This window comes from Mytilus edulis, chromosome 4, assembly GCF_963676685.1.
Source record: "Mytilus edulis chromosome 4, xbMytEdul2.2, whole genome shotgun sequence".
NCBI classification, from domain to species: domain Eukaryota; kingdom Metazoa; phylum Mollusca; class Bivalvia; order Mytilida; family Mytilidae; genus Mytilus; species Mytilus edulis.
In genome coordinates, this window is record NC_092347.1 from 22,463,226 (window position 1) to 22,475,760 (window position 12,535).

Genomic DNA, 12,535 nt, shown 5'->3' on the forward strand with positions numbered 1-12,535 from the left:
GAAGATATTTACACACACCAAATATAGTTGACCTATTGCATACAGTCTTAGAAAAAAAAGATCAAAAATCAAAAGCTTAACTTTGACCACTGAAACATGAAAATGAGGTCAAGGTCAGAAGACACCTGTCAGTTGGACATGTACACCTTACAATCATTTCAAATACCAAATATAGTAGACCTATTGCTTATAGTATCTGAGATATGGACTTATTCTTGTTCACTGATCCATAAAATCAAGATCACATTGAAAACTGTTTGACAGCATGAGGACCTTGCAAGATAAGCACATAACTAAAAATAGTTATCATATCACTCATATTAAGAATGAAATTAACATTACAACAAATCTTAACTTTTTTTTAAGTAGTCACATTACCATGAAAATGAGAGCAAGGACAAAGGTCATGAACGACTTGAACTTCTTAAAATCTACATATAAAGTATGAAGCATCCAGGTCTTCCACCTTCTAAAATATAAAGCTTTTCAGAGGTTAGCTAACACTGCAGCCACCAGATCACTATCCCTTTCTCCAGCTTTCTGTGACAAAAGTTGCAGGCTTGATGAAAACTAAAGGGAGTTTATTTTATAGATACTAGAACACACCTGCGAAATCGCGGGCATTCAGAGCGTAGTTTAAAGTATGAATTTTGTAAAATATTGAATTACTGGAGAATTTCAGCAAAAGTATCATAGGTCATATAGGTTATTGGGGACAAGAAAATGTTTTTGTTTATCCCTCCTCCTTTATTTCCAAAATTCCTAATTTTTTCTATCAATTTCAATATGAACATACATTTAGTACATGTATGTTATGAACATTTAAGTAAGGAGCCTGTAATTCAGTATTTGTCGTTTGTTTATGTGTTACATATTTGTTTTTCGTTCATTTTTTGTACATAAATAAGGCCGCTAGGTTTGAATTGTTTAACATTGTCAGTTTAGGGCCTTTTAAAGCTGAGTATGCGGTATGGGCTTTGCTCGTTGTTGAAGGTCGTACGGTGACCTATAGTTGTTAATTTCTGTGTCATATTGGTCTCTTGTGGAGAGTTGTCTCAACATGGCAATCATACCACATCTTCTTTTTTTTTGTAATCAATGAATTTGGTAAAAGATTTAATGACTGGAGAATTTCAGAAAAGGTATTAAAAGTTCACATGAATATTTTTAGCGCTTATATGTATATTATGAACATTCATTACTATATAAATATAGTGTAGTTACTTTCAATTCTAAGTTTACTAATTGATCCATGGTGGTCATTGATATTGTATACAGACCCTCAGTATTTAATAAACTCTGTGACCGCGGTGGATAGTAAACTTGAAAATAATAGCAGATAGAATTCTGAAAATACACTTTATTCTTTGTATATGTATGTTCAAAGTATACAGAAAAACGCAAACTGGATGTCTAATCCAACTTAAAATTTCGTCCAATGACAGGACAGTATCCGGATGCCTTTTTTCTCGTTTTTCTCCCAAAATAACTCAATCTGAATAATCATATGAATGGATGACAAATGCGACTATGCACTGTTCCTATAGGACACAGGTGTGTTAATTAATTTATTGTAGAAAGAAGAGAATCGACACACAAAATGAGGTCTTCTCGTTTAATAGTATAGATAAACCAGTCAGCAAAGTTCCATGAAATCTTCTCAAAGCATTTTTGAGTAATTGTCTGAAAACTGGAAAATACCCCCTTTTTATATAAACAAAATCACATAACTCTGTAATGCAATATCTAAAAATGATAAAAATCATAAGGGAGCTTACATCAATAGATAATTTATATAAAACAGTTAATCTTAGTTTCATGAAAAAAGGATTTAGCCTTTTTGATTAATTGTCCAACATTTTGACGGACAGACAGACAATAGTATACCATAAATACATCCCATAAACAGGCGTATAAATAGTAACAATATGGTAAACTTAACTTGGTATGCGGAACAAAAATAACTTACATTATAACAATGGACACAAAGCGCCAGAACATGAGTACTGCCAGTTACTGGAAGCTAGTTCAAACCCAATTACAACTACCAGTAATAAATAAATCACTTTCTCCAGCAGTTTATATCATTAGTTTTGTCTGAACTGTACATGTGTATACATAGTTAATTAAGGAATCTTAATACTGTATGGTACTTGCCCTCCAAGAGCACCTAAGATCACCCCAGTTTTTTATGGGGTCTGTATTGCCCAGTTTTTACCTTACTATCTTGTGTTTTGTGTAATGTTGTTTGTCATTTGGTCTTTTTCTTTTTAAGTCATGTCATTGTCAGTTTGAGTTTGAATACTGTATCCATTTGATATCTCTTGCCTCTCTTTTTGATAAGATAATCTTCTTTACAATACATGTATGTCAGATTATAAATCATGAGTCTTCAAAATCTAATTTTCAGTATTGTTTCCATAAAAATGTATATAAATTGTGAGTACTAGTGGCTAAAACAAGCATTTCTTATAAGGGTTGTGTTAAACTTAAACATATTTCAAGACAATTAGCTGAAACAATAAATAAAAAGAAATCCAATGCTGTTTTATGATAAATTTTATTAATATTCAACAATTAACAAACTCTAAAGGGTGTACAAAGACATTATCAAAAATAAACAATTTGGTGTACAAATTTAAATGTCTCTATCAACATAATAACATACTGTGGATTCATTAATATTTGTTGGATACCAATTTTTCGTGGATTTCGTGGGTATAGGTGAACAACAAAATTCAATATTCAGTAAATGACAAATTTCCTATAGGCTTGTATGCAAATTTTGGCAAAACCATGAAATTAAATGTCCAAGAACATGCAAGTTTTCCTTTATCCACAAAAATTGGTACCACTAAAATAAAAGAATCCACTGTATCTAAACAATGGAAGGAATGTTTGGTGTTTTGAAAGACATGGGAGTTAGGTGGACATCACAAACTCTAGGTGGGTGATATGTTTGATTTAATAGATGATGAATACATAAAAAATTAAATAAAAATGTGATCAATGATTGGTTGATTGGTGTTTTACACCACTTTCTGCACTAATGGATATCTCATAGCGGTCAGTTTTATTGTTGGCGGAAGTCTGAGTGCCTGTAGAAAACCACATACATCAGTAGGAAAATTTACAATTGCCATGTGCAGGATTTAAACTCACTACCTCATAGTTGACAGGCATATTGCTTTTAATAGTGAATAAAATATTTCATTAAACAGTGAAAATTCATAAAAATGACAAAAATGGCTCAAGTGATTTTTAGAAGGAAGATGGCCTTAAATGAATATTAAGTAAATTTACCATGTGAACCAACAAGTGCTGCCAATTAAACTAGAATATACATTTAAATAGCATGTCAATATAAAAAAATTTCATATCATTTTTATAAATCTTGTCCATAACGGGAGATAACAGACTTTTGCTTATGAATCACAATCACCTATTTTTTATTACTTAAATACCATGGATATAAAAAGTGTTTTCATAGATATGATTAATTACACAATCTAAAAATAATTGTATAATATCTGCTGATATTTGGTATTAAAGTTTTAATAAAGGTGGCATCACAATAACAATATAAGGCACTAGGCATGCTAGGTGAATACCATTTTTATACTACAAGCAACAAAAGCAATACTAGTTTTTACATACAAATCCTAAATATTATTTCATAACTCACTTATGAATCATTTAGCCTATATTTCACAACGGAGAAACTTTTTTTTGGTTGTTAGAAAGCTATAATTCTTTAACCATTAAAATCTAAAATAAAATAATGTAACAATGTAGGATGCAACTATGGAAAGACAAACGGACAGAAGGAATTTCCAAAGGAGTTTCCAAATCCCTGAGTTTAAAGGGAAGATAATTTCCTTAAAGCGAACATACACGTCATAAAACAGATAGAAAACATAGAAACAAACAAAAAATATACTTGATCCGAAAAAATAAAATATACATTGTAATTACAACCAGTAAACAAAATTGGAACAGCAGTTTTACTCAAGAAAACTTTTTCATTTATGTTATGATACAACCAATAACCTGAAGATATGGATGAAATGCTTTTGGAATGTAGAATACATATAAAGGAGTTAAAAATAGTGTGAATGTATAATATAGGAAGTAAAAATAGGTAGGGATGTGGGATATCAGGAGTAAAGATGAGTGGGAATGTGGGATATAAAGGGTAAAAATAAGTGCTGTGTAGGATAAATGGTGAAATGTAAGTGGAATGTAGGATATAGGGATTAAAAAAGTGGGGAAGTAGGATATAGGGATTAAAACTGAGAGGGGGTGTGGGAAATATGGTGAAAAAATAAGTAAAATTTTAAGAAAAAGTAAGAAGTGGGAAATAGTTACAAAAAAGGCAGGTTAGGGGAAATGTGCATCCCTGTGTCACCTTATCACTGTAAAAACTTGATATAAAAGTAAGTGTAAACAATAAAATATCACTATAAATTAAGAGAACTTGATAATAATCCATGAGGCATAGATTTAGATGATCGTATAGAATGAAGTGAGACTTGACTTCTAGCCATGTGTCTATCATCTTCTGTATCTATTCTGTGTGTATCAGGTTCTATAGCTGAGGTTGATAATGGCTGATCTGTGATGAAGTTATATAGAAGCTGGTTAAACTTGCCAGGAGCTTCCATCATAACCATATGTCCTGCATCTTCTACAACCTCTAAGTGAGAGCCATATATTGTCTGAAATAAAATTGAGAAAAAAAAACATTATTTATAATAAAATTCATTAGATAAAGATTTTTTTAAATAGTTTTACTTAACTTGTGTTTGTTGGGTCGCTGTCTCATAGCTTTACCTTAAAATTCTACTTTTATTTTTAGAATAGCTATTTTCTAGCAAATTGTCTCCCCTCACATAAATTTTCAAGATACTTTGAGAATAAAAATAAATTAATTATCTGTTGAAAAAATATCTGATTAAAGAACTACATTGAAGACCCATTGGTGGCCTTCGGCTGTTGTCTGCTCTATGGTCGGGTTGTTGTTGCTTTGACACATTCCCCATTTCCTTTCTCAATTTTATGAGATTATTTACACAATTCTATACAGAGTTATCTCCCACATTTTGAATCACAAAAAGTTGTCAATTGTACATACAACAGCACTTTAGAGGCTCCCATGTCAAAAAGACCCTACTACCTAAATAAAGAAACAATGTTTACTGGGTGAGTTGATTTCAGAATGATGTGAAGAGAATTTGCTTTACATTTTTGATAATCCTATGTTTGTGCTCTAAAAATCTAAAAAAAAAAAGCTGGTTACCTTTGTCATTTCTTCCTCCTCTTCTTTATCAACCAGTCCATCTTGTTGTCCATACACCAGTAATGTTGGAACATTAATCCAGCTATGGTATAAATCATCCCCATCTGGCCAGTGTTGTCCATTCATTACATAACTTAACACATAGGTGGGCACATCAAAGGCTTTCTCTCTGTCAGAGGATTTTTTAAAGCTTGGATGAAATGCACCTCTAAAAAGAAAAAAAATAACTGGTATTTGTCATTACAGTTCTGTTTAAAACAGTTCAAGGATATTAAGCAAATGCATTTTAAAGTTCCTTAGCAAGACATGCACAAATGAAGTACCAATCTAAAAATATGTACATTAACTGAGAAATGGGATCATAAAATGGAAAATTCATTTCGAGACTTTAGGTAAATTGTGGCTTTCTTTTGCAAATTTAAGAAAGACCATGCAAATAGAATTTTTTATTAGAGGGCCTATATAAATAGAGTTAGAAATACATGCAGCATATCAAAACACACTACACTTATATATTTTTTTTTTAAATAAAACCCTACACTGCTACTTTTGCATAGGTACTATTTCTGTACTTGAAATCTGTAGTACTGGAAATTTACTTTTAATATTAAGTACTTTTTCTTAATTTAAAATTATTGTAATATTTAGGTACCTGTATTTTACAGTACTTGATTTGTACTTAAAATACTGGTACAGAAATAGTACCAACAATGATCACAGTATTCCATGTTTGAACATCATAACTATAAGAGATTAAAATAGACAAACTTTCAAAATGCTGCAAATGTGACAGTGTAACCAAAAATCTGTGGTACATAAATTTCAAGTACAAATCAAGTACTGTAAAATAAAGGTACCTAAATATTACCATTACTTTTAAGTAACAAAATAGTACTGAACATTAAAAGTAGATTTTTGGTACTGAAATAGTACCTATGCAAAAAGTAGCTGTGTAGCATAAAAAGATGTTTGTGATTTTTATAAAAAAAAATGACTTCATACCTTATATCTTATAAATTTTGCGCCTGTAATTAATTTGGAATATTAGCCTGATGTATGTCAATTTGTGTTAATTCTGTCTTTTACATATGCATGTTGTAGAAAAATTGCAGTTGTGATATACTTTTTCACTGTTTTTTTTTACCTTTGAAATCCCCTATTTAGGCAGGGTCTACAACAGGCAAGTAAGCATAAAGGCAAAGAGAAGACACCAGGCTGAGGAGCTAATGGAGTTGGTCCTCCACCACTAACAAGAACTAACTTGGATACCCATTTCCTTCTTTCTCTTGCAATCACTGATGCAAATGCACAACTACAAAAAAAAATATTAATGCACATAATCATACAGGCATGACAAAAATATAAACATTGCTTTGTACAACATGTACAACAAGAGTAGGAGTACATGAATTAGCATACCAGTATATGGCATCACTAAAACAGGAATTTATACTGTTTAAATCGAATCTAAAACACTTTATTAACATTGTTATAAAGGCAAAAGAATAAAATGTTAATTATCAAACATTTTTGTGTCAAAAATCTGTTCATGTTTTGATTACCAATTTTTACAAAATATATACATTCTAATATTCATTCAAACAATACAGGTACATGTACAAAGGTAATTTATTAACTAACTCATTCAGCGTTAATGTACATGTATTCCTTAGAAATTTTACATTAATTTACTGATAAAAATAACTGAAGATTTCATACCCCATCAGTAGTTTAACAATGCTTTCTAAATTATTTGAAAATACATATATTTTTTTCCTCTTGTGAGCTACCAAACTATTGGTACATGTAGTTATACTGTGCATGTTTTAATTTTACAACTAAGTTTTCAAAATTGTGACAAACTAATCTTTAACACTGACTACCTAGATGTGCTTATATGTACTTGGTTTTTTTTAAATACTCACCCATATGAATGTGCAACAACTACATTCCTCCTCTTACAGAATTTATCAAAGATTTCAGTAATGTCAACGAGAATCTGATCAAACGTATAAGCCGACTTTTTATCAGGAGCATCACTAAGACCATGACCTATTAAATCAAAAGATATTATTTCACAGTTTAACTTTTCAAAATAATTAAGCTGTGCATTCCATATATCTGATGATCCACCAACTCCATGAATGAAAAATATAACTAATTCCTTGTCTTTCACTGGTTTAGCAACATTATAATTTATATGCTCCTCGTGAGTTCTTGAGACAATTGATTTTCTTGGAGACATGAAGGATTTAGGAATATTAGCAGTAGATTTGTCTTTATGAACACTATGGCTACTTTGACGACGAGGGCTATAAAGTGACGGAGGTAATCCATTATGCATAGCTATACTATGGCTTGACCTTGAACTTAACGGTTCATCAGTTTCAGCAATCACACTATGTGCCGTTGATGGTTTCTCTACTTTTTGTTTGTTCATGGGATCCATGGAAACATGAACACCTGCAGAAGACATAACACTTCTCTCTCCAGTAGATAGAACTGATGCTCGTGACTCAGAATGGAGATCTGAATTTTCTTTATTACTTAATGGTCTCTTTCCAGGTGTCAGTTCTTCATGCTTTACATTGACATTGTTCATAGTTAATTCATTTGATATACAGGTACCATTACTATTATTATTAGAATGGGTTGCCATATTTGGTAACTGTTCAGTATGATTATTTGTTTGAAACCTTCTACTATTCCCATCTTTTGACATATCAATATTCCTATTAGCATTTAATCTTGGAACAGTTACGACTCTTGGTGTTGTTAATGCTATTTTTAAATTATCAAGGTAGACTTTCAATTCTGTCTGAAGAAGTTCTTCCCTAGGTCTTGGATTGATATGTTTAATTCTTATGTGTCTATGAGGTCTGACTTCTATAAGTTCTGGTAAACCCTCCTCTGTAGGACCAACTCTCATTCTTCTTTTTCTAATGCAACAACAGCCGTCAGACATCTCTGCCATCTTTCTACAACAACAACAAACATATAATTAACAAGGAAAACATTGAGATATCAAGTCAATTAAATCACACCATAGCTGGAAAACTAACATGTCTCAATTTTCATAAAATTCACACCAGGAATTCCAGAAAATGAGATGACTTATAGAATGATAAAGTTTGGTTTAAATTTTTTGTTTCTCATCTCCCAATGATCTCCTGAGCAATAGAGGTTATCCAAGTTTACTTAGCATCTGCACAACACCACTATGTTGGATTTGTAGCCCCCACTAATAAATTGAACTGCTGTCAGTTGAGTCTTCTCTATGTTTAATTGTGCTGTTATCAACATCTAATTGTATGGATCCCATTTCACGGCACAGCATTCACATGTTGATATAACCAGCAAAATAAAAAAAATGTTTAACAGTATTTGACTGGGCTAACTGTGTTTAAAATTTCTAGGGATATATCACAGTGTACATGTATATGTTTGTTACCTAAATTGTTTTTCAGGATGTCTGGTTTGTCAATTCAAATTCAATGGGTTCCAAATTTGAAACCAAAATAAAATTGAGAATGGAAATGGGGATTGTCAAAACGACATCAAACGTTGGAAAGAGTATAAATTTGGACACTTTTTATATAAGTTTTTCATTTTTAAAAACATTTAGGATTTGGAGAAAAATCCTGTTAAATTTATATGTAATATTTCAAAATGCAAGTTTAAATTATTGTGTTTACAACTCTGTCGCATTTTTCGCAACAATAAAAACCTCACAAGAAATTTATTATTGTACCAAGGACCCTGCTCAATATTGAATAAGTTGCACTGCTCTATCAACTTAGCTAAAGCAGTACTCCCATAGCAAAGCTCATGGAGGGAACTTACATATTCACTAGTGTATTACTGTACAAAAAAAATTATCAAAGTCAAATCAACCCTGGTAGATTCGGCACCTATAGAAAAAGTTTAATCAGCATATCTGGTCAATATGCTTCTAGCATGTCTAGTCAAATAGGAATTCAAAGATTCAGCACCTAATATCAGTATACCCTTTTTTTCTTCTTTTTTTTTGTAAGGTACGGGCAAGTTGGGGCAAATTTGGACACAATATTCAAGCTTGATACTGTCTGAATTTTGATTGTGATCACATTTTTGACATAATATAATACACAAAATAAATGTGGTCAAGGATCTTACAAATCTATTAATGTGCAATATATATATATACTGTGCAATTGACGGTTTCTTCTTGAAACTTTTCAAAAAATTACCCCCAAACTCAATCCAAGCCTCTCCTTTGAAGTATACATTGTATGAAACCATTGAGTACAATTAAGTAAAAAGAGATCCATACACACAAATTAATGTCTGAAAACTAGAAAAATGCTTGGTTGTAGCCCTTTTTTGCCCCAAACTCCTGCATGTTTGGGGTAATTTCCCTAAAACTCAATCTCAACCTTTCCTGTGTGATATGGAACCTTGTGGTACAACACTTACACACAAGTTATTGTCCTGAAACTACAAAAATGCTTATGTTTGGCCCTTAGTTCTAAACCATTGGCACCATAAACCTTAAATGAATCCCAACCTTCTACTGGTGGTATTTAACATTGTGGTAAAATTTCAGAGCAATCAAAATACTTATACACAAGTAATTATCCTGAAACTAGAAAAATGCCCATATTTCTAAATGGTTAGCACCATCATCCCCATATTAAATGCCAACCTTCCTTTTGAGGTATTGAACCTTCTTTAACAGGGTTGGCAAAAACCTGGGTTTTATGAGTATTGCCCAGCCCAGTGGGAAATACTGGGAAAACCCGGGTTTTACTGGGTTTTAGTGGGTAATACTGGGCAATACTGGGTGATATAAAATATTTGTCTGAATTTTAAAGAGGATTCAGTGATAAACACGAATGCAATACATTTAATAAGATATTTATACCCTATTTTGTTTGTTTAGCATTTGTCTAGATTGGCAAACTGTAAATAGAAAGCAAATAAATCATTTTTTTTCAAATGAATATAGCTCCTATTAAGAATTAACAATTACATGTATTAAAGAAACATCACATTTAGATAATGTATATATGTACTGTCACTAATTAATAAGTAATTATTCAGATTAGAACATAGATTTGTTTATGTAACAATAATCAGTCCTTTCAATTTTATAAGTGTTAATGGCATGACCCTGTAGGGTGTTTATTTAGCAATATGAATGTATAACAATTAAAATTAACAATTCACTTTAACACTGCAATAAAATGCATTTTTTCAAAGTTTGGACTATTGAAACAATACTTGGTAATTAAAAGATATCTTACAGTGTGCAAATCTTGTATTCTGCCTACATATAAAATTAATAGAGAAGAGAATGAAATTGAATTTTCTAGAAATGATCAATGGTTATCTGTATAAAAAGTATATATTTAGCTGTTATACATATGTACTATGAAACTATAACAAGTCTTTACTATTTTGTGTTAAAATAAGCTTAAAAAATCATATTGCCCAGTAATGCCCACTATTACCCATTTCTGGGAGTATTGCCCAGCCCGGGAAAACCCGGGTTTTCCCACCCGGGAATTCCCGGGTGGGTAATACTTTGCCAACCCTGTTCTTTAAAAATTTCAGAGATCCATTCATTTAAACTTAAGTTATTGCCCGGAAACCAAATGTGTCTTCAGACAACAATGCAAAAGACGCTGATGACAACATCATAGCATTATACCAACCCAAATAAATTTTTAGTGGTCATATAAAAATGAATTTAGTAATACTGACCAGTAGTCCAAATAATTATGACGTCTTGGAAGGCTATTTTAAATTTTTGCTTTGACGCCTTCCTGCGACGATGTAAGGCGTCAAAGAAAAAAATATAATAGCCTTTCAAGATGTCATAAATATTTGGACTATAATACTGTTTGATAAGGAGCAGGGTTGTAGGATACATCTGAACATCAAACAAACCACACACATATTCCAAGTTAAAAATGGGAATATAAACCTGAGACTTATACAAAGTTAAATATCTCAAAACAATATATTAGACAATTATGTTAATTAAGAATTTCTAACCACAATTTACACATTGAAAAAGGCAGATATAATAATACACCTTTGGATCAAAGAATATGTAAACATTGTATTGATAACAAAATTGAAGATGAGCTTCATTTTATATGTGAATGCAACCTCTATCAAGACGAGAGGGAAAAGTTTTATGATGACATTGTTAATATTATACCTTGTTTTTGTGATTTAGATAATTTTGATAAATTTAAACATGTAATGAACTGTTCGGAGACTGATGTTCTCACCAGATTTCTTATATATTTAGACAAATGTATTTTGATTAGACATTCATCAGTGGGAATAATTGCATAATATTGAGTGTGAGTTTTGTCTATTGCTTGTTATAAGTGTCAAAATTGTTGGCTGTTATGTTTATTGTTGTTTTGTTTTATATATGTTTTGATATGTTTTCATGTGTTTCAGCAATGATCCTTTTGTACTGGATGTTATTCTGAATAAAATTAGTTAGTTAGTTTACATATGTGATAGAGGAAAGCAGGACAAATCGCCCCACTGGCAAATCGCCCCACACCTAATCGCCCCACTTTTTCACTAACTCGCCCTGCTTTAAAAAAAAACTGCCCAAAACTGATTTACCAAATCGCCCCACTTGTGAAATGTGTTAAATCCCATTAATGTTACTCCTGCCAACTCGTCCATCTTAATGGAAAAAAAGTGGGGCGATAAAAGGTGTGGGGCGATTTGCCAGTGGGGCAATTTGTCATGGATTCGTGATATAGAGTTGTCACGTCACAACTGGAAATTTTCAGCTGGAGTTTGGGCATCATGAAGACATCAGCGTTGCCTCAAAACTTGACAAAGCCATAAAAAAAACTTTTTTTTTTAAGTAACAACTGGATTGGATATATATTTTTTTTATCGACATACTGGTCGACGTTTTTAATGGCAATTTGAATATAAAGCTAAAGATTATATTGTTCGTTTAAGATAAGATGATTACTATTAATGTATTCTGAATAGAGTCTGTCATTCCTCACATTACCAGGTTACAAAAAAAAATATTGTTTACTTTTTCCAGGAGACAGCCTTGCTACAGTTTCCGGGTTATATGAAAACGCGTATTAAAATAGTACAAAGGTTTTGCGAAATTGTTGAGTTCGTAGATAAATATTTGATTTAGTTACTTATGAAATAAGTGAGTTCTGATTTATTTTATTTTGTTAAAAAAATCTTTATTCA

At 31.6% G+C, this 12,535-nt stretch overlaps 1 protein-coding gene across 1 annotated transcript in view; it reads right to left on the reverse strand.

Moving 5' to 3' along the window:
* Positions 1-4,241: 4,241 nt before the first annotated feature.
* LOC139521296 (uncharacterized) overlaps positions 4,242-12,535 on the reverse strand; it is a 29,768-nt gene continuing 21,474 nt past the window's right edge. Inside the window, exons 10-14 of the mRNA XM_071314771.1 lie at positions 12,366-12,400; positions 7,225-8,277; positions 6,444-6,611; positions 5,300-5,507; positions 4,242-4,718 (exon numbers count right to left, since the gene is read on the reverse strand). Of these exons, the coding sequence (XP_071170872.1) occupies positions 4,461-4,718; positions 5,300-5,507; positions 6,444-6,611; positions 7,225-8,277; positions 12,366-12,400 (1,722 nt within the window). The 3' untranslated portion in view covers positions 4,242-4,460. The remainder of the gene's footprint in view (positions 4,719-5,299; positions 5,508-6,443; positions 6,612-7,224; positions 8,278-12,365; positions 12,401-12,535) is intronic.